This window comes from Lepus europaeus, chromosome 10, assembly GCF_033115175.1.
Source record: "Lepus europaeus isolate LE1 chromosome 10, mLepTim1.pri, whole genome shotgun sequence".
Classification (NCBI taxonomy): Eukaryota; Metazoa; Chordata; class Mammalia; order Lagomorpha; family Leporidae; genus Lepus; species Lepus europaeus.
In genome coordinates, this window is record NC_084836.1 from 69,515,142 (window position 1) to 69,538,641 (window position 23,500).

Sequence of the window (23,500 nt, forward strand, 5' to 3'; positions counted from 1 at the left end):
TCCCAGTCACATACAGCTAGTAAGTGGAATAACCAGGAAGAGAGTAACTTAGCATTTATTAAGGGCAAGTTGGAGCTATTTAAAGCTCATAATCACTGTGAAATGAGTGATATTGCTAGTTTCCATATTGTAGATAAGCTATTTGCTAACTGTCACTCTGCTTCCTCCACCTGTGAGGCTCTTCTGCCTAATTTCACCTTTCTGTGCTGTGAAGCTAAAAAGCTAGTCTTCTAAGATTTTTGGTAGTTTTAGAACTTTTATTTCCAAATTAAGTATTTGCTACATCTGAAGTTGATATTTAGTATAAGAAAGGAGTTTAATTCCTTTTTTTTCTACCTATATGAAACGGCCAGTAATCTCAACACATAATTTGGGTCTTATGTACTACCCCATCTGTGAGATCTGTTTTAAATTATTTTACTGATCTCAACCTCCGTGACAACAAATTGCTGTTATAATTATCATAGTCTTAGAGTCTTAAAATATCTCTACTTCCTTCTGCAAGTTCTTTCTCCTTGGTCTTATTTTTCAGGATTGTCTTCACTTTTCTTAGACTGGATGATTTTTTTTTTTTTTTTTTTTTTTTTTTTTGACAGGCAGAGTGGTTAGTGAGAGAGAGACAGAGAGAAAGGTCTTCCTTTTTGCTGTTGGTTCACCCTCCAATGGCCGCTGCGGCCGGTGCACCGCGCTGATCCGAAGCCAGGAGCCAGGTGCTTCTCCTGGTCTCCCATGCGGGTGCAGGACCCAAGCACTTGGGCCATCCTCCACTGCCTTCCCGGGCCATAGCAGAGAGCTGGCCTGGAAGAGGGGCAACCGGGATAGAATCCGGCGCCCCGACCGGGACTAGAACCCGGTGTGCCGGCGCCACAAGGCGGAGGATTAGCCTGTTAAGCCACGGCGCCGGCCGATATTTTAATTCTTAAAAATTATGTATTTATTTGAGAGTGAATGAACGCTCATCCATTGCCCTATTCCACAAATGCCTGCAATGGTTATAACTGGTTCCGGCTAAAGCCAGGAGCTGGGAATTCATTCAATCCAGACTTCTCATGTGGGTGATAGTATGCAGGAGCCCAAGGACTTGGGTCATCTGCTGCTGCTTTCCTGGACACATTAGCAGGGAGCTAGACTGGAAGTAGAACAGCCAAGTCTGGAACACTTTCCCTAAGGAACTTTGTTAACTGCTGATTTTATTATGTGTCAAAGATACTTAGGACTTCTCTTCCATTCTGATTGGGTGCATGTTTAGTTTTCTTTGCTTTTAATATTTATCATATCCATTTTTAGGTTTATTTTAAATATGTGTATGATTTCAAAGTAAATTACCTAAAATATAGTATATGAAATATTCACAGTATATATGTGTGTATGTGAGTGCATCACCATCCTACTTAGCTGAAGAATTCTTTTACCCTACTTTCCTTTTGAACTTGAGTATTCCCTCCTTAATAGTATTTACAGCAATTCCTCAGTTCTGTTTATATCCACACACTACTCATTTGTGCAAGTGTACCATGGTATATTCAAACACTGATTGGACTCTCAGGGGGCATGTATATATTTGTAGTATATATAATATTTTAATATATGTAATGTACAAAATTGCTCAAGGTGTTTGACAGACCCCATCCCATAATTAATTTTGTGGTGGGAACTAATGCCTACTTTCTTAGCAGTTTTCAAATGTATAATGCATTATTTTTAATTATAGATCTCCATAACTTATTCCTATTTTCTGACTGAAACTTTGTGATCCTTGACCAGCATCTTCCCATTCTCTTCCATTGCCTCCCATTCCCCAACCCTAGTCCTGGTAACCTCCATTCTACTCTCTCTATTGAGTACATATACATACATACAAGTGGGATCATGCAGTATTTGTCTGTGTTCTTGGGTTATTTCATGTAGCATGGTGTCCTCCAGGTTCATCCATATTGTTATAGATGATACTATTTCCTTCTCTTTTTAAGGATAAATCATCTTCCATTGTATGTATACTTCCATGTATGTATACATGTATGTATATGCATTTTTCTTTATCTGTTTGCCAATCAATGGACATTTAGTTTGTTTCCATATCTCGACTATTGTGAATAATGCTGCAGTGAACATTCAGAGTAGTTTTCTCTTCAACATACTCATTTCATTTTTGGGTTTATAGCCAGTCGTGGGATTACTAGATTACATTATAGCTCTATTTTTAAACTCTTGGAGAACCTCCATACTGTTTTGAATAATGTCTATACTAACTTACCCACTAATAGTGTGAAAGGATTCCCATATTCTTTGAATACTTTTTTTTTGATAATTTTCTCATATATGTGGTGCTGTTATGTTGCTTTATGTAGCGTTTCTCTAATGGTTGGTAGCTGGGCATTTTTTCATATAGCTCATTTTAAATTATATATCTTACAAATAAAGATTATCTGTTTCATATGTTTTGGTCATTTCTATGACTTTTTTTCTGTGAACTCTTTATTTCTCTGTAGGATTCTTGAGTCTTGTGTATGCTTTTATAATTTGAATATTAATATTTATACCCTTGACGTTGCTATTAGTTTTACTATTTTGACTTTTGTGTGTTAACCCTTTTGTGTATATTCTGTACCTTGCAAGCGCTTTTTTTTTGACATTTAATCGTTAATTATTGTGTTCCTCTTGCTTCTAGGCAAGGATAAAAGCCATCAATACTTTTTTTGCAAAGAATGGTTATCGATTAATGGATGCTAGTATGTATAATCAGCCCATTCAAACTCAAGCACAATATGCCTCACCAGTCTTTATGCAGCCTGTATATAATCCTCACCAGCAGTACTCAGTCTACAGTATTGTGCCTCAGTCTTGGTCTCCAAATCCTGCACCTTACTTTGAAACACCACTGGTAAGTGAGATCTTTATGGAATAATATAAAATAAAATATTTTTAATTCAAGCAGAAGTTTTAAGAAACCAGATTGAGGAGTTGAGTTGTTTTTGTGTTGATTTCAATACTTTCTGACTTTTAAATAGAGATGGGTATCTGATTTTTCTTACCAAGCATACATATATGACTATATGGTTCCTAAAGTTTAAAGGATTTAAAATGCTATTTAATGTGAAATTTTGTCAGAGAATGATGTTCATTAAATAAAGAACTAGCGATTTGTTGTTTGTGAATCCAGTGGTACTTGAAGTAAATATTGTAAAGTAAATAGTTAACATTTTGAATCATTTTTGACTTGTAAAAGAAATTGGTAGTAGGTTAGTTCATTGAGGTTTCTTTTGACCCTTACACCAGATTTTGCCTTTGCCTTTACATTAATATTGTTTAAACATTAAAATTTTCTTCTAGGCTCCCTTTCCCAATGGTAGTTTTATGAATGGCTTTAATTCACCAGGATCTTTTAAAACAAATGCTGCTGCTATGAATATGGGTCGACCATTCCAAAAAAATCGGTAAGATAAAAATCATAACTGGAATTTATTTTAAACAATTCCCAGTGGTTCTTGCTGCCAGTGTTTGCTATTGTATTAATAGCAATACTTACTGGCTGACTCAATAAAAAGATGGTTTGTATTTTATAAAACCTGAATAATTTGATTTAGAATTCACATATACCCTTTGACGTCAGAGTTGAAGATAGATGTTAAAGGACTTGGGAATCAGATTTTTTTTTTTAACAATAGAATAGATTCTCTAATATAAAATCTGGTGTCTAAATGCTGTTTGGTTTATTAAGTGAGTATGTTTTGGAGAACAAGTTTTTCTTGGTTAAAAATGTTAACTGATTTTTGTAATGTTACAATATGTTCCTTGAAACTAAGGAATTGAAATGACTTCCATTAACTAGAGTATTCAACAAGCAGTTGCTAACATATATTGATTACTTAACATCTCAAGCTGTGCTCCTTAAGACTTAACATGTGCTAATTTTCATAGCCCTATGAGATAGGTACAGGTATATCTATTGTTTGTTTGCTCTTTAAAAAAAAAAAAAGATTTATTTATTTAAAAGGCAGAGTTACAGAGAGAGGGGGGAGACACATATTCTACCCGCTGATTCATTCCCCAAGTAGCCACAATGTCCTGGGCTGAGCCAGGACAAAAGCAGGAGCCCACAACTCCATCCAGGTCTCCCAGGTAGATGCAGGAGCCTAAGCACTTGAGCCATCTTTCTCGGCTTTCCCAGTTACAAAGCATGGAGTTGGATCAGAAGTGGAACAGCTGATCTCATATGGAATGCTGGCATCCCAGGAGGGAGCTTAACCCACCACATCATAATGCTGGTTTATCTATAGCTAAAGGATATAGCTAGTTAACTGCTTGAGCCAAGAATTGAACCCAGGCAGTTTGACTAAAAAGCCAGCACTAAATGTTCAGAACAGATCATTAGGAATTGTGGAAACTATTTGTTATCATACAAGAGATAGAGAAATCTCTTATATTTGTGTTTATGCAGACATCAGCTAATGATATATGGTAATCTCTCGTCAGATCTCATTCTTGCAGTTGCTTTTTATTTTATTTTATTTTTTTTTTGGCACGTAGATCACATGGAATTGTTTTTCAGGATGACCTCTGGAAAGTTAGTCATTTGTATAAGTATTTCCTAAAACGTTCTTTTTAAAAAAAAAAAATTATTTATCTATTTGAAAGAGTTACACAGAAAGAGGAGAGGCAGAGAGAGAGGGAGAGAGAGGTCTTCCATCCAATGGTTCACTCCCCAGTTGGCTGCAACAACTGGAGCTGCACCGATCTGAAACCAGGAGCCAGGAGCTTCTTCTGGGTTTCCTACATGGATGCAGGGACCCAAAGCCTTGGGCCATCTTCTACTGCTTTTTCAGGCCACAAGAGAGAGCTGGATCAGAAGTAGAGCAGCCAGGACTTGAACTGGTGCACATAGGGGCTACTAGCACTGCAGGCGACAGCTTTACCTGCTATACCACAGCACCAGGCCCCCCACCCCCCGCCTCCTTTTTTAAGATTTATTTATTTGAAAGGCAGCGCTTCAGAGAAAGAGGAAGGGAGAGATAGAGAGAAAGAGATCTTTTATCTGGTTCACTCCTCAAGTAGTCACAATGGCTGGGACTTGGCCAGGCACTTATTCTGTGTCTCTCACATGGGTGCAGGGGCCCCGGGACTTGAGCCTTCTTCCTCTGCTTTCCCAGGCACATTAGCAGGGAGCTGGATCAGAAGTAGGAGCAGTTAGAACTCAAAACAGGTGCCCATATGGAATGCTGGCACTGCAGATGGAGGCTTAACCTTCTGTGCCACAACGCTGGCCCTGTATATATGTATTTAAAAGGCAGAGGCTGGCACTGCAGCTCATGTGGCTAATCTTTCGCCTGCGGCACCAGTACCCCAGGTTCTAGTCCCGGTTGGGGCACCAGATTCTGTCTGGGCTGCTCCTCTTCCAGTCCAGCTCTCTGCTGTGGCCCAGGAAGGCAGTGGAGGATAGCCCAAGTGCTTGGGCCCTGCACCCACATGGAAGACCAGGAGGAAGTACTTGGCTCCTGGCTTAGATCGGTGCAGTGCGTTGTCCTTAGCAGCCATTTGGGGAATGAACTGACGGAGGGAAGACCTTTCTCTCTGTCTCTCTCTCTTACTGTCTAACTCTGCCTGTCAAAAAAAAAAAAAAGCAGAAAGGAAGAGAGAGAGGTGTCACAAGTGGTGGTTTAAGCTGTTGCACCACAGTGCTGGCCTCTGACAATTATTTTTTTAATTATTGCTTTATTAAATCGTAGTTTATGGTTTCTCTAATGAGAAGTTTCTCATGATTAGAAATAGTAGCTTTTTAGAATATTTTTTAGAAGGGTGAATTCTTTTTAATATTTATTAATTTATTAGAATGGCAGAGTGACAGGGAGAGGAAGGAAGGTCTTCCATTCTGTGGTTCAGTCCCCAGGTAGCCACAACAGCTAAGGTTTGTCCTGGCCGAAGCCAGGAATCCAGATCTCCATGTAAGTCTCCCGCCTGGATAGAAGAGGTGCAAGTACTTGGGCCATCTTCTGCTGCATTCCCAGGTGCATTATCAGGGAACTGGATTTAGATTGGAAGTAGAGTAGCCAGGACTTGAACCAATATGGTGTGCTGGCCTGATGAGCCTCTGCTTAAACCAGCTGCAACATAGTCACAGCTCTGGGGTGGGGATTTCCTTTTCAACACTTGGGAAGGACAGACATCTCTGTTATATACTAAAAGCAATTTTTAGAAGTAATGATGCATATGAATGATTCTCTTAAAAATACATTAGATGAATTCATGGTTTTTCCTTTATTAGCACTTTTGTCTGCTCTATCTTGCTGAAAGAGGTAAAGTACAGTAAGAAATCCAGAAGTGACAGGTCATCTCTGCATATAAAAAGGTGTCCCTATAGTATCAGGGAGACAGGGTAGGTTTACTGTAATTTTACACATTATTCAAAACCACACAAGTACAGTTCTTTTTCTTATATTTGAACAATAGTGGTGGTGGTTAAGTTTTCTTTATATAGAAATAATACATAAATATACTAATGCTGACCTTACAGATAAAGCTGAAGAGCTTTTTTTTTTTTTTTTTTTTTTTAAAGATTTATTTATTTATTTGAAAGGCAGAGTTACAGAGAGGCAGAGGCAGAGGCAGAAAGAGGTCTTCCATCTGCTGGCTCACTCCCCCAATTGGCCACAACAGCCGAAGCTGTGCCAATCCGAAGCCAGGAGCCAAGGCTTCTTTTGGGTCTCCCATGTGGGTGCAGGGGCCCAAGGACTTGGGCCATCTTCTACTGCTTTCCCAGGCCATAGCAGAGAGCTGGATGGGAAGTGGAGCAGCTGGGACTCAAACTGATGCCCATATGGGATGCCGGCACTGAGGGCGGTGGCTTTACCCATTACGCCACAGCACCGTCCCCTAAAAAGCTTTTGACCACTGACCTAAATCTTTGCATCTAAGTGACCACTACCAGAACTTTATCTTTTTCCTTCTCTCTCTCTCTTTTTTTTTTTCCCTAAACATTGTTATTCAAAAGAGCCCTTTTGGATTGTCTGTATTAGCCCTGAGACAGCCCGATGATGATCAGTAGTCCTACTAAGAGAGAATAGGACTAACATTCAGAAGTCCAGGCGTTTTTCTACCTTTCATACTTGATCTTTCTCCTCCTTTCTGTCTTCTATCATTCAGTTCTCCCTTCATTCTGTTTTTCTTTTGCCTGGATTGAGACTGTAAGTCCCTCTCAGTGAAGGGTAAGATTATGAGATCTGAGGGCTGTTTAAACCTGATGTCTTTTTTTTTTTTTTTTTTTTGACAGGCAGAGTGGACAGTGAGAGAGAGACAGAGAGAAAGGTCTTCCTTTTGCCGTTGGTTCACCCTCCAATGGCCGCCGCGGTAGCGCGCTGCGGCCGGCGCACCGCGCTGTTCCGATGGCAGGAGCCAGGTGCTTCTCCTGGTCTCCCATGGGGTGCAGGACCCAAGGACTTGGGCCATCCTCCACTGCACTCCCTGGCCACAGCAGAGAGCTGGCCTGGAAGAGGGGCAACCGGGACAGGATCGGTGCCCCGACCGGGACTAGAACCTGGTGTGCCGGCGCCGCAAGGCGGAGGATTAGCCTGTTGAGCCACGGCGCCGGCCTTAAACCTGATGTCTTGTGCATTGGGTATAATCAATGCATTCTGAATATTCAGTGAATGATGGTTTCTAGGTGCTGTAAATATTTTTGAGATTAGTTTCTGTTAGATCATAGTATAATTTTCATTACTAGTTAAAATTTATTTTGTAACATAAATTGAAACAATTTTCATTACTAGTTAAAAGTTACTTTGTAACATAAAGTAATTATTTGAAAAAATGCCTTTGCATATAGCCTGATTTTTTTTAAGATTTATTTTATTTACTTGAAAGGCAGAGTTAAAAAGAAGAAGATTCAGAAAGAGAGATCTTCTTCCACTGGTCTCCTCTTCAGACTGCCAGGGCTGGGCCAGGCTGGAGCCAGGAGCCAGGAACTTCCTAAGGGTCTGCCATATTTGTACAGGGACCCAAAGACTTGGACCATCCTCCACTGCCTTCCGGGCATACCAGCAGGGTGCTGGATTGGAAGTGGAGCAGCCTGGACTTGAACCAGTGCCCAAATGGGATACCAACACTGTAGGTGGTGGCTTAACCCACTATGCCACAACACTGGCCCCCAAGCCTGGTGTTTTGTTTTTGTTTGTTTGTTTGTTTGTTTTTTGTTTTTTTTTTTGTTTGTTTTTTTTTTTTGTTTGTTTGTTTTTTTAAATTTCTGACAGGCAGAGTGGACAGTGAGAGAGAGACAGAGAGAAAGGTCTTCCTTTTGCCGTTGGTTCACCCTCCAATGGCCGCCGCGGTAGGCGCACTGCGGCCGTCGCACCGCGCTGATCCGATGGCAGGAGCCAGGTGCTTCTCCTGGTCTCCCATGGGGTGCAGGACCCAAGGACTTGGGCCATCCTCCACTGCACTCCCGGGCCACAGCAGAGAGCTGGCCTGGAAGAGGGGCAACAGGGACAGGATCGGTGCCCCGACCGGGACTAGAAGCTGGTGTGCCGGCGCCGCAAGGCGGAGGATTAGCCTAGTGAGCCGCAGCGCCGGCTTCTTTTTCTTTTTTTAAGATTTACTTGTTTATTCATTTATTCATTCATTTGAAAGGCAGAGTGAGAGACCTTTGATCTGCTGGTTGACTCCCCAAATTGCCTCAGTGGCTGAGGCTGGGCCAGGTCAAAGCCAGGAACTGCATCATCTGCCTTTTCCCACTGCTTTCAGTGGTGCGTTAGTAGTGAGCTGGATCAGAAGCAGAGCAACTGGGACTGCAACTGGTGCTGCAGCATGGGATGTCCAAATTACCAGTGCTGGCTTACCCACTGCACCCAAACACTGGCTTCTGATTTTTATCTTTTTTGAGTTTTAGTAGACCTTGTTGGGTATACTATCTAATAAGAGAGCAGGACAGCTGGAGATGCCATAGGAATTAATATTTAATTCTTGGGCTTATTATTGGTTTTAAATCCCTGTTATTAACATTTTAAATTTTTAACTGAAAATCTAATGTAAAAAAACGGGCTGTGTAAACTGTAAGCCATGAGCCAGCCAAGTCTCATGCACCCTCGTTCCTAGACTGTAGAGCCAAGCCCTGCAGCTGCGTGGGCTGACCTGAGATGTTTTCAGTGCTAGCTGAACTACAGGCTCCCTCCACTACCCTACCCTCACCTCATCTGTGTACAGATTTTTAGGGAAGTGCTTACTTTGACCCATCATCCATGATAAAAGCCATTTTTACAAGAGGAAGGTTTGTATGTCTCTAGTTTTGTTTTTAAACAGTTTTGTCTATTTTCCTCCTATGAAAATGGAATATATACTACAGGTTGTTGTGTATCTACTTGTAATATATGTATATTTGTACTTTATACATAAAAATGAATATTATGTCCACATCTCACCCCAACCAGTTATCATTCCCATGGGGAATAGTTTTGTCTTTGCTGAAAATGTGTGACATAGGTTCATTAATAAGTTTAAAGCCTGGCTGATTTAGACATATGAAGACTATACCTGGTTTTTGAAACATCAGCTACAATCATAATTATAGTCTGAATATTGAAGTAGAAGCAGCTTTATCTCAAAGAACTTTGATTTTTTCCCCCAGATCTCCTAAAAATTAACGTTTATTTAATGTTTAATTCTTCCTTAATGGGAGTTACAATTTACAATGTCACACTCTTGTGTTCAACTTAATTTTTTTAAAAAAATATTTATTTTATTTATTTGAAAGTGTTACAGAGAGAGGTAAAGACAGAGAGAGAGAAGTCTTCCATCCACTGATTCACTCCCCAGATGGCCGCAACAGCTGGAGCTGTGCCAATCAGGCGCCAGGAGCTTTTTCCCGGTCTCCCACGTGGGTGCAGGTACCCAAGGACATGGGCCATCTATCCCAGGCCACAGCAGAGAGCTGGATTGGAAGTGGAGCAGCCAGGACTAGAACTGGCGCTCATATGGTATGCCGGTGCTTCAGGCAATGGCTTTAACCTGCTGTGCCACAGCGCTGGCCCCGTTCAACATAATTTTTAGAAAGTCACAGTATAGTAGAAGCCAGGTTTTATCAAGTAAAGTGTTTTCTTTGTTTGTTTTTTATTGATTAACCTTTTCATGTTTCTTATAGTGTGAAGCCTCATTTTAGGTCATCTAGTGGTTCAGAACACTCAACAGATGGCTCTGTGTCATTGGGGGATGGACCATTGAACAGGTCTAGTTCAAGGAACTTTACAACTGAACGGCCTACCCCTGTAGTAACAGGGCACCAGGAGCAAACTTTCCTTCCAAAGGAGGCTCCCACTTTGCAGGTGGAACAGAATGGGGACTTTGGTAGAGGCAGGTAAGGAAATATGGGTATATGAAACTGCTTTTTCTTTTTTTTATAAAGCTCATTTTATTTGAACAAAAGAGAGAGATATTCTTGTCCACTGGTTTGCTCCTCAGATGTTTGCAACAGTCAGGCCTGGACTAGGCCAAAGCTGGGAACCATGACCTCAGTTCAATTCTCCCACATGGGAAGCAGGGACCCAGTCACTTGACCCATCACTGCTACCTCAGGGTACACATTACCAGGAATCAGGAAGGGACCTGGGACTCAAACCCATCTGGTTTGTGTCCTTAATTTTTTCTGTTTTTCTAAATGAAGGACTGGGATTATATATTGCTTATATTACATAAACTAAAGCCTAATATGCTTTAGTCTGGAGAGACCACTACTTATAAAGTGGGACCAGCTTATCTTGGTGATGGTGGTGTATGTGAAGTAGATTAGCTCAGGATCCCTTCAGAAGGATGTATTTTACCTTTAATAATAATGGAAATTAGCCTCATATTTAGAAAAAAATAGATGCTTAAAATAGAAATCTATCCATTTTTGGTAGAATGTGTATATTTGAAGAAAACTATAAGTTGTCCTACCCCTGTCTCTCTTGTCATTAAAAGGAGAACACTTTTCAGAGGTCGGAGACGACGAGAAGAAGACAGGATCCCAGTAAGTGTTTATAACCTTTAATCATACTATTCAGAATTTTTTTCTTCTATGGTTTATTGTAGCATTGGCTTGTGATCTGTCTTTCGTTTCTGGGTTTTCATCAGTGATATGTAGAACCTGAACTTACTGCCAAATTGGCACCAGTACTACGTGCACAACCACCCTCAATCACGCACATTGTTAGGAGTTTAATATGTGTTGCTAACATTTATAATCATTATTTGAATACCTAATATATTCATATGGTTTATAAATAAAAATAGGACTTTAATATGTTGATAAACATTTAAAGTTTCAGGCTTTTGCTAATAATATAAACCAGCCAGTGCTAATATAAACAACGCAGGGATAACCTGATGCAACCATTTCCTATATTTGCAAGTATATCTAGAAGAGAATCCCTAGAAGCGCAATTCTAGGTCATGCTTCAATAGTTGTTGCCAAATAGTGTTCACTAGGGTTTGTGGCAAGTTGCACTACAACAGATAATGAGCAAAGGCAGAATGAGAGAGAGAGAGACAGAAATAGAGAAGTCTTTCATCTACTGGTTCATTCCCCAGATGGCTGCAATAGCCAGGGCTGGATCAGGCCAAAGCTAAGAACTCAGAACCCCATCTGGGTCTCCCACATAGTGGCAGGTGTCAAATTACTAGGGCCACCTTTCACTGCTTTCCAAGGTCTATTAGCAGGGACCTGAATCTGAAGTTATGGGATGCCAGTGTTACAGGTGGTAGCTTACCACACTGCACCACAACACTGGCCCCTAAATTAAACCTTTTAAAATAGTGTTTTCATTTAAACTTTCTATATTATGGGCAGCCATGAAACTTTAGGCAACAGCTGTTTTTTGTGTGTTGTTGTATATATGCACATGAATGTTGGCATGAACCTCAACAACTATGGGAAAGAGAGGTTTGGTTTGGGATCTGATTACTGTGTTGAAAGGGCCAGAATTGGCCGGCGCCGTGGCTCAATAGGCTAATCCTCTGCCTGCGGCGCCTGCACACCGGGTTCTAGTCTCGGTTGGGTTGCTGGTTCTGCCCCAGTTGCTCCTCTTCCAGTCCAGCCCTCTGCTATGGCCCGGGAGTGCAGTGGAGGATGGCCCAGGTCCTTGGGCCCTGTACCTGCATGGAAGACCAGGAGAAGCACCTGGCTCCTGGCTTCAGATCAGCGCGGTGCGCCAGCCACAGCGCGCCAGCCGTGGCGACCATTGGAGGGTGAACCAGCGGCAAAAAGGAAGACCTTTCTGTCTGTCTCTCTCTCTCACTGTCCACTCTGCCTGTCAAAAAATTAAAAAAAAAAAAAAAAAAAGAAAGAAAGAAAGAAAGGACCAGAATTGAGGACTAGCAATTAGGGTGGAGGAAATGGAACTAGGCATGTCTTCCAATAGGAAGGGTGGGGAGAAAAGTCCTGTGCAGGAGGGAGATCTTACCCAAATACTAAAATTTGTAAGCTTACACACAGGAAATTGAAGTGATAAGAATAAATGAAGGGCCTGGCGCTATGGCGTAGTAGGTTAAACCTCCACCTGTAGTGCCAGCATCCCATAGGGGCACCAGTTCAAGTCGCAGCTATGCTACACTTCTGATCTGGCTTCCTGCTAATGGCCTGGGGAAAGCAGTGGAAGATGGCCCAAGTACTTGGACCCCTGCTCCCAAGTGGGAGATCCCGAAGAAGCTCCTGGCTCCCGGCTTCAGATTGGCCCAGCTCTAGCCGTTCTTGCAGCCATCTGGGGAGTGAGTGAACCAGCAGATGAAAGACCTCTCTGTCTCTCCCTCTCTCTGTTTGTAACTCTGCCTCTCAAATAAGTAATCTTTTTAAAAAAAAAAAAAAAAAAGTGAGGTACTGCATTGTATGTTATTTGAAAAGCAATAAAAGAGGTTCATATATGGAAAATTAAAGAACATAGTAGCTTTAGGCTGAAGAAGAGTATCCAGTATGTTGCTTGAAGAAATATGAATGGACAGAGCTAATATGCAAGTGAATGTTTGGGTTAAGATAAAGCTTGAGCTGAAATTATTTTAAGTGTATAATTGAATGATTTGTTCTGTAAATAAGCAGAATTGTACAGCCACAACTACCAAAAAGTGAAAAGGATTATCTTAAAAGTTGTTTTAGCATAGTTGATAGTTGAGGCCATGGCTAACGAGTAACCCTAGGAGTATTTAGAAAATGAAGAGAATAAAATTGAATTAGAATATAGAAACCATTGAAATTTAAGAAGTGGGAAAGGGAGGGAAGTGTTCATGATTGTCAGATCTGAGAAGAACCAAGAGAACAAAGGCTAAGAGAAGAATGAACTCCACAAGAAAGAGGGTTAACATACCAAATAATACAGTGAGATCAGGAAAAACAGAGGCTGCCAGTATTTATGTTGTGGAAGATATTAGTGACTTGCCTCAACAATATTACTGAAATGCTAAATTCGGAGGAAGAACTACAATGAATGAGAGGCTTGTCAACGACGCATGGAGTGATAGGTAACGGGGAAAGATGAGATTTTCAAATATGTTATAGAAGGGAAGAATATTGTTCCCTCTTGTGACTAGATGGAGGAATAAAGATGAAGACAAATTTAGGTAAGGGGGTGTTTGTTTTTCAGCATTTTGTGGATGAGGTACATCAAATTTAGAGAGAAAGAATAGTGGAGAGTCATTGGCAGGTCTAAGGAATATGGCAGAGTTTGCAAAGATGAGGAAGCAGACTAAAGAGAAGTAGGATTGGTTTGAAAAAAATGACAGCTCAACTGAAGAAGCCAAGAATCTACATGGAGACTGTGCTTTAGGGTAGAGGTTGGTTTTGTTTTTCTTTCCTTCCATCTTGCATCTTCTATGATGCAGGATTACAGAATAAGATAGACATATTGATTTGCTTTATGGTTTGTGTCTTTTAGAGACCCCATTCCTCCAGCACTGAAGCAAAGCCTCCCACACCAAAATTTGACTTACTAGCCTCAAATTTCCCTCCTTTACCTGGAAGTTCATCAAGAATGTCAGGTGAACTTGTTTTGGAGAATAGGATGTCTGATGTCGTTAAAGGTGTCTACAAAGAAAAGGTAAACACTGAAATATATAGTTTGCTTCTCTGTTAAGCTTATCAGACCATATTTAGGCATTGTTTTGTTTGTATTTAGTCCATATATCTATCATTGCTTTTACTCTTGGGGTTTTTAGTATACTTTGAATTTCTTTTAAATTTTTTTATAAAGCAATTTTTTATAAAGACAATAAAATGTCTTGACTTTTGCGTGTCTTTGTTTCAGTCAGCAGAGCTTGATAGAACTGATTAATACAAACTAACAAAAGGTATCATTTCCACCTAAGTGCTTAAAATTAACCATTGATATAAATAAACTCTAGGGGCTGGCACTATGGCGTAGTGGGTAAAGCCGCTGACTGCAGTGCCAACATCCCACATGGCCGCCAGTTCAAGTCCCTGCTGCTCCACTTCCGATTCAGCTCTCTGCTATGGCCTGGGAAAGCAGTAGAAGATGTCCCAAGTCCTTGGGCCCCTGGACCCACATAGGAGATCTGAAAGAAGCTCCTTGCTCCTGGCTTCAAATTGGCATAGCTTCAGCCGTTGTGGCCATTTGGGGAGTGAACCAGTAGATGGAGGATCTCTCTCTGTTTCTCCTCTCTCTATGTAATTCTTTCAAATAAATATTTTCAAAAATAAGTAAATAAACTCTAACTTAGTGAATTCAGTCTTTCAAGTAATGGAGAATATATATATATATATATATATATATATATATATATATATATATTTAAGATTTATTTAATTTATTTGAAAGGCAGAGTTAGAGAGGAAGAGATAACATAGAGATCTTCCATCTACTGGTTAACTCCCCAAATGGCTGCAACAGCCAGGGCTAGGCCAGGCCAAAGCCAAGAGCGAGGCACTCCATCCTGGTCTTTCACATTGGTTGCAGGACCCAAGTATTTTGTCATGTGCTGCCTTCCCAGTCACATTTGCAAGAAGCTGGATGAGAAGTGGAGTAACCAGGACTCAAACTGGCAGTCTCAAAGGATGGCAGCATCACAGCTGTGGTTTACCCTCTGTGCCACGACACCAGCCACTAGATAATATTTTTGAGTATAAACCTCTCCATGTCCAAAATTCTCATGTCATAAAAGTTTCAATATTTTTTCTAATTATTTATAAAAGCACATGAACATAGTATATCTAGGCTTCTGAAAAAAATGACGTAGATTCAACTATTAACTTTTTTTCTGCCATTTATGGCTGTATAATAATTTAACATAGTTTTTTACTGGCGTCTTGACTTTACAGTTTTAGACATTGGCTAATTTCTTGATGTTTTAAAGATGTTTTAAAGAGTTAGCTCTGTTAAGCATACTGAATAGTTTTTCCTGTCCTCCTGGTATTTTTTCTGCTTCAGATATTATCAATTATAAGGTTCCCATTATTTTAGTATCACTTTGAAACATTTTCAGTTAAGCTAGGCCATGTCATCATTTCTAAGGTACATTTCAGTATTTACCTTATTACAGTATTACCTTATTTAGAGCTGTGACTCACAGAACAGTGTGATTAGTTTGTTTTTTGTTTTGTGGTTTTTTTTGTTGTTGTTGTTTTGTTTTGTTTTGGTGGGGATTTTATCTGCCACACTGCCAGTGGCCAGAATATCTTATCTATCTATGCAGCTGAATGGTTGTGTTCCTGGAACTTCGCTTTACCATCATCCTGGAGGTTTTCTTTATTCTTTATTGGATTCTCATTTCTTCTCACTTTTGGTAGGTCATTTATTCCAGAGCTTCCCAAATAAATGTGCATGAGAAATAAATTTTTTATGTTTTCATTTGTAAGATGTTTTCCGTTCTTGCATTCTCTCAGTAGTTTATCTCTGCATAGAATTCTGTAGTCACAATGATTTTCCTGGGGCTGGCATTCTGGCATTGCAGGTTAAGTTGCCAGTTGGGATACTTGCATCCCATATCAGAGTGCTGGTTCAACTCCTGACTACTCTGCTTCCTATCCAGTTCCTGAGAGACACTGGATGATGGCTTCTTGCCACCTTCATGGGAGACCCAAGTGCAGTCCAGTCCTGGCTCCTGGCTTCAACCTGGCTCAGGCCCTATTGTTGGGCTCATTTGGGAAATGAACCAGCAGATGGAAGTTATCTCCCCTGCCCCCATCGCTCTGGCTTTCAAATAAATAATTTTTTTTAGAAAGAGTACAGGAACTAGTTTTTCTTCAGATGTTGTTCGACTATCTTTCCTCATTTAAATATACTCTGAAATATAGCGGTTATTTCTTATTTTTACCCTTTTATTTATTTATTAGATCAAAAGAGAGATCTTCCATCTACTGGTTCATTCCCCAAATGGCCACAACCATTTGGGCCAGGCCAAAGCCAGGAGCCAGAAGCTTCCTCTCGGTCTCCCAGGTCGGTGCAGGGGCCCCAGTACTTGGGCCACCCTCTGCTGCTTTCCCAGGTGCATTTAGCAGGAAGCTGGCTCAGCTGGGACTAGAACTGGCACGCATATGGGATGCTACCTGCTGCGCCACAGCACCAGCCCCAACACAGATTTCTTAACTGTGAGGCTAAACATCCCCCACCCCTCTGTTAACTATATTTTATTTTCGAGCCTGAGAGAGCATGTGTGTTCATCTTTTGAAGGAACTGCCAGATTGTTTGCTACAGCAGCTGCATCATTTTCCATTGTCATAAGTATAATTTTGAAATAATCTGTTTCCTCTAAGGATAATGACGACTTGAGAGTGAGTTGCCCAGTGCCTGCAGAGGATGAGCAGACAGACTGCACTCCTGCCCAGCAGCTCAGTATGAATCCCAGTCCTCCGAGTACAGCTGAGCCTCCTGTGTTAAGGTAGAAGTTTCCATTTAGAAGATCTTCCATACCAAACTGCTTTTTTTCTGATCAGTTGTTCAACTGTTCTATGTGCTATATGAAGTCTAAAGTCATTCTTTTTTTTCCCCTTAGCACAACTCAGCAAGAAAAGGATCTAATAGAAGACTCCACTGTTCAGAAGGATGTTGTCAACCAGACAAATATACCAGGTTCTTCCCCAAGTACTGCAAAGCCATCCAGGGCAAATGCTTCTTCACCTTGTAGCAGTAACATAAATTCAGCTGTCACTGTGGCTCTACAGGTAACTTGGAAGATTTTATATGGGGGGGGGGGGGGAATAAATATATGTAAAGTTTTATGTGAATATATTAGAAATAGATGAATTAGTAAAAAAAAAGATTTTCTTACATGACATTGTGCTAGGTTTTGGGGTTTTTTTTTTTTGTTTGTTTGTTTGGTTTGGTTTGGTTTATTTGAAAGGCAGAGATATAGAGAGAGGGAAAGAAAGATTTTCCATCCATCAATTCACTCCCCAATTGGCTGCAACGGCCAGAACAGGCCAGGACAAAACCAGGAGCCAGGAAGCAGGAGCTTCTTCTAGGACTCCCATGTAGGTGACAGGTGCCCAAAGACTTGGGTCATCTGCTTCTTTCCCATGTGCATTAGCAGGGAGCTGGATTGGAAGTGGAGCAGCCAGGACTCCAGCCAGCACCCACATGGGATGCTGGCACTGCAGAAGGCAGCTTAACCCCTGGCACAGCGCTGGCCTCTTGCTGGTTCATTTATATGGAAGTAGGCCAAATGAGGCTACTTGCAATAGAAAGACACTAAAGTTTCAGTCACTGCAAGAACATGGGACATTTTAATGTGTTTCTCTCTCTCTCTTTTTTTTTTTTTTTTTTTTCCTGATTGTCTTATGGTAAGTGAAGAGTCTTTCTTATCTAAGTTATGAGGATTTTTTTTTTTTTTTTTTTTTTTTTTTGACAGGCAGAGTGGATAGTGAGAGAGAGAGACAGAGAGAAAGGTCTTCCTTTTTGCCGTTGGTTCACCCTCCAATGGCCACTGCGGCCGCGCTGATCCGATGGCAGGAGCCAGGTGCTTCTCCTGGTCTCCCATGCAGGTGCAGGGCCCAAGCACTTGGGCCATCCTCCACTGCCTTCCCGGGCCATAGCAGAGAGCTAGCCTGGAAGAGGGGCATCCGGGATAGAATCCAGCGCCCCAACCGGGACTAGAACCCGGTGTGCCAGCGCTGCAGGTGGAGGATTAGCCTGTTAAGCCACGGTGCCGGCTGGTTATGATGAATTTATCATTTTTGAACTAGTATGAAGAGATTTCAAGCTTCTTCAGATTATTTTTGCTACATGTGTGACACTTAGCAAACCTTTGAAACCCATTAGTGGCCTCACCCACTAGTATTCAAGTTACAGTATTTCATAATTTTATCATTGAGAAAACCCAGGATTAAAAAATACACAAAATTTACCTGTAATACTTTGATTTGATTATGTAAATAGTTGCATTTTACTAGAACTGTTTATAGGTTCAGAACATTTTGTCTTCTGTAGTAATGCCAGTTGGTAATGGAATAGCAGCTATCGTTTGAGTGTCAGTTATATGCTGGGGCCATTGTTAAAGACTTTATGTGCTTTTTTCTTAAACCCTTTTTACTTATTTTTCAATTGAGTTAGCTAGGACTTTTGTTTACTCTTCTGTTAATATTTAATTGGTTTCCAGCTGCCCTTCAGAGATTCTTATGTATTCCCTTCCAGGATTTATAACAAGGGAGGAGAAAATGGAACTATTATTTCTTCATACGGATAGACCACTATTAATTTAATCTGTTCTTCCTTGTTATGCATTTAGGTTGTTTCCCGTTCTTTAATTACTGTAAACAATACTGACATGAATATCCTTCAGATAAATTCCTTCAGTAACAATAATGTATCATAAATAAGTTGCTTTTTGTTATTTTCAAAAATGTGTTATTTAAAAGATTCCACCAGTACACTTTGAGAGCCGTGTACATTGAGAGTGCCTGTGCCCTTTACTGGAAGATAACTTGGGCTTTTCTTGTGGTTACATGATTGTTTTATACTTTTTTATTTCAAGAATGTATAACATAAGTTTTTTAATTGCTTCAAAGGAACCCCGAAAATTAAGTTATGCTGAAGTGTGCCAGAAGCCCCCTAAAGAGCCATCTCCAGTTCTTGTGCAGCCACTACGGGAACTTCGCTCCAATGTGGTATCTCCCACCAAAAATGAAGAGAATGGAGCTCCTGAGAAGTCTGTTGAGAAAGCACATGAAAAACCAGAAGCGAGGGCTAGTAAGGATTATTCTGGCTTCCGAGGCAATACCATTCCCAGGGGAACAGCTGGAAAAATCAGGGAACAGAGACGCCAGTTTAGCCATAGGGCTATACCTCAGGGAGTGACTCGACGTAATGGTAAAGAGCAATATGTGCCACCCAGATCACCAAAGTAAAAAAAAAAAAAAAGAGAAACAAAACAGAAAAACAAGAAACTATTTGGAAACTTCTCTCTCTTCCCATTAAACTTGAGCCGGATATTTTGAACTGTTTTGGAGGGGAGGGGGGAGACAAGAAGGAAACAAGAGAAAGAATGTCCTTAAATCATTGTGGATTTTGGAGTTGTGAGCAGTAGAATCCCAAAATTCATCTCTAAAATGATTTTAAAATGCTGGAGGATTCCAATCAGTATAAATATAAATATATATATAGAGATAGATATATATACGCATATAAAAATATAATTTTTCTATTTTTGTTTTTGATTTTAATTTGCAGAGATTTTCTGCCTGGAATCAATTTTGAGGGTTCAGATTTAGCTTGGAAAAAAAAAAACATTGTACATCCTTCAGTATAGGAGTTGAGGGAGTGAGAGAAAATATTTTTTGAAGAAGTGTTTCTGTAAAATTAGAAATTACTTTTTTTAATCTATTTAAAGTTTGGCTTGAAGAATGCCATCTCTGACTCTATGGCCTTGTGTTGCAAAGCAGATCAGTGGCTGGGGTGCCTGTTGTGGGTGTGAGTGTGTGCAAGATTGATTTAAGCCAAATCTGTTGTCATGTTCATAAATGATTTGAAAATTGAATGTAATACTTGAGTAGATTTTTTAGTTTGAAAATTTTAGTTTGTCTTTTTGACCTTACTAATATTTCTTTCAATAAGTTGTTAAGCTCTGATTGTACTTGGAGATGTGACTACCAATCAGTTTGATACTCAAGGAAAGAGTGGGGATTATTTTAAAATGGAAAATTTCATCTTCGATCTGAGTGGACGTGTCAGGTGGACTGAAGACATTTGAACTGTTCTGTGGTTTTTCTTTTCCTCTTAAAATGAGAAACAAAAAAAAAAAAATTGCTATTCTGTATTCTTTGCCTACCCCAAAAAACAAAATAACCAACCACTTACTGAATTGTATGTTTCTATCTACTTTGACCAGTCTAGTCAAATCATATAACTGTTATACATTTCAGAATTCCATGTTGAAGTATTTTTCTCTTCTGTTCACATATTTAGAATTTTAGGTTCTAGAGTGATAAGGGCAGATTGACCCTACAGTAATTTATTTGTGTTAGTGTTAAAGGTGAAAGAAGCATTATAACTGACTTTTCAAAGTGTTAAATAGTGTAGTAGAAGAGAATTTTTTTAAAAGGCTTAATTTGAGGAGAACTTTTTTCTGTTTACACTCTATTTGCCACCTTCTTTCCCTCCCCCTAAAAAAAAAAAAAAAAAAAAAACACAGTTTGGAATTCACTCGGACAGAACATGCAAGTCATGAAATTTTTGAGTTACGAAAGGTGGTTGAGCAAAATTAATGCATAATTCTCAGACAATAAAGTTGTAGCTCTCAGATAGGCAAGTTTACATGCTGGTATTTAGAAAATAGCTAAAATATTAAAAACCATGTTGCATTAATCTGTTTTAAGTCACACCATGTTCAGAGTTCTATGTAAGATGGAATTTTGTTTTTCATTTTAGGGGATAGTTTGGAATAGTAGTGACTATCTCTTAGTGAGTTACATATGTACAAATGGAAACTGTAAATTGTGAACACTGGAAAGCACCATTGTGACATAGCATAAACATCTTAGTAATATATTAATGAATGTAAATGGAGGTTAAAATTACGTTACTGTGAAACTCATCTTCCAGCTCTATGCTTTGGAGATCTGTATTAATGGGTAACTAACTGTTAAGAGCTTTGAAAACACTGCACATTTCTTTACAGGCTAGAATTTTTATTTCTTTGTAACTTATTCAGCTTGGCAGTTGCTTTTGATTTGGTGGGTTGATAACATGGTATAATATATTTACAAAGTTTGAAACTATTCATTTCTATACACTATTTGTTTTTAATCATCTACTAAATGAAACATACAATACTACCTGTGCTGAAATTTGGGGGAAGTTTAGGTCCTTCACAAAAAAAGCTATTATTGATCATTGACTACACCTATGAAAAAAGTGCTTATTTTGGTTTACTTAGATAATGCTCGACTGGTGGAAATGAGAAACATTAGAAGTGTTAACACCCTGTGAATGCATTGGATTTAAGAGAATAAACTTTTTTTAAACTTTACTTGGCAAGGATTATAAACTTAATTATTGCACTTAAAATGAAACATTACTTTTTTTGTACAGTGTGTCAGAGGCGTAGACTTATTACTTGTATGCTTGTGTGACTTATCTGTAGTCCACAAACTTGTAAAAATCTAAAGGTTCTAACTGAAACACAAGGGAAAAAGTCGTCTTTTTGAAGAAAATATATTCTTGCTTTTCCTCCGAAAGTTATTAAAAGTAGGAATTTTAAAGACATGACCATTTTTAAATTTCTTATAAAATATAGTATTTTTAATTTAATTTGCCTCTTTACATCTAATAGTTCCCATTTGATGGGGTATATAGGGAAGAATGTGAGTGTGTGTGTGTGTGTGTACGCACATTATATCTGTATATATATATATATATTCACAGTATGTATTTAGCATTTATTTTATTACAGCAGATTCAAGGTTTGTGTCTAAATGATGCCTGAGTGATGTTGGCTTTTTTTCCAGCATTACTCTAACTGATGAAGGGTGAGTGTTGTAGTTCAGCTATTTATTTGATTGTTTAGATGGAGGGATTTAAATATATATTTTTCTCTTCACCCTTATGACTTAACATTTCCTTGGGCTGTTGAAAGCTAAAAGTAGGTAGAGATGATACTGATTGTATGGTACAGTGATCTGCCATAGTTGTTAACACATGAAGAGAACAAGAGTCATACAAGTTCATCACCTTGCACTTCACAGACAAGGTCCATGGAGACGTTGCAAAAATATGTCTCTCTTTTCTGTCCTGATAATTGAAGTTTTCCTAATATCTAGGACCTGTCTTTAATCTGATTTTATGTTATTTTTGCCAGATATAGACAATGGAATTTAAAATAATGATCCATCTAAATTTATTTCAACTTGATCTTGGAGGAAGATAAGAGCTTTCTGTGTTAATGGGTTTGTTACCATCTTATGTGCTTGATTTGCAAGAGATCAAATGACATACAGAATTCTGATTTATTTTTGGTTCCTAAAATTAAGGTAGCTTGAATATTGTTTCACATTCCCTTTTCTTTTTAAATAACCAGGTATGCTTTGCAAAAGGCTTAATGATGGAATGTTAGCGTCTCACTGGTTTAAAAGAGAACAAGGAAAATGCTGCTGGGACAGAAAGCAGTTTTTAAAAGTTTCTCCACACTTTCTTCTAGTTTTATTAGTTATGGCCTTAATAGTCAATAATTGGCTTAAATGTCCACTGGTTTTACTTTGACACAGTTGAACAACACTGGGGTTAAGTCTCTGGTATTTGTGTTAGCAATATATATTAAGCATATTTTAAAAGTACCTGTTTTTTTTGTTTTTTTTTTTTTTTAAACAAAAAAGATAAAAGAGGACAGACAGTATTCCTTTTGAGGGGGTTTTATAAATTCTTAACTACAGTATACAATGGAGTTTTTTCCCTATTTTTTGTATTTCCTTAAGATTTGGAGGCCATTAATTTAACTTTCTGCTTTTTCACATATGCTAATGTATCTAGTCTGAGCTTTCAAGACATTTCAATTTTCATTAACTGAATAAGGCCATTTTAAGAAGTTGAAAGAAAATTTGTTTTGAAGTTAGAACAAATTCTCTTTGAAAACACATGATTATTAAGTAACTTAAAGTTTATTTTTAAAAGCTGCAAACTTTTTATGAATCTTTGAGTAGACCCTTTCTAAAAGTGTAACTCGGATATCAACAGGCTGTGTGTTAAATGGTTTAATTTTCAGTTTTGCAGCACAAAACACTGGTAGTATACGTAAAGAAATAACCACATCAAAGGATTTTTGTTGTTTTAAACTGATTCAGGTGTCCCTTGAGTGATATCTCTTAAATGTTGGGGCTGGGGTGGGGGGTGGAGATCAGAACCAGTTATCTGGCTTCTGTGTTGTCCATTGCTTAGGTTTGTTCCTGTTGTCAAAACTACCCCCACCCCCCACTCCAAATGGTGTGACACATGCTCATGCATAAAATGTTAAACTGAGTACATCCTTGTATTTGTATTTGTTTTCAACATTGCCAAGGTGCTATGGGAAATTCAATTAACAAAATTAGAAAAAAATAAAATTGTTAAAAGCA

At 39.2% G+C, this 23,500-nt stretch overlaps 1 protein-coding gene across 5 annotated transcripts in view; it reads left to right on the forward strand.

The window, feature by feature from the left end:
* LARP4 (La ribonucleoprotein 4) overlaps nucleotides 1-23,500 on the forward strand; it is a 66,850-nt gene extending 43,350 nt beyond the window's left edge. For all 5 annotated transcript variants that reach the window (XM_062203672.1, XM_062203673.1, XM_062203674.1 and 2 more), the window contains 8 exons: nucleotides 2,669-2,881; nucleotides 3,331-3,434; nucleotides 10,124-10,336; nucleotides 10,939-10,987; nucleotides 13,881-14,042; nucleotides 16,715-16,839; nucleotides 16,954-17,122; nucleotides 18,965-23,500. In XM_062203672.1, coding sequence (XP_062059656.1) covers nucleotides 2,669-2,881; nucleotides 3,331-3,434; nucleotides 10,124-10,336; nucleotides 10,939-10,987; nucleotides 13,881-14,042; nucleotides 16,715-16,839; nucleotides 16,954-17,122; nucleotides 18,965-19,303 — 1,374 coding nt within the window. In that variant the 3' untranslated portion in view covers nucleotides 19,304-23,500. The remainder of the gene's footprint in view (nucleotides 1-2,668; nucleotides 2,882-3,330; nucleotides 3,435-10,123; nucleotides 10,337-10,938; nucleotides 10,988-13,880; nucleotides 14,043-16,714; nucleotides 16,840-16,953; nucleotides 17,123-18,964) is intronic.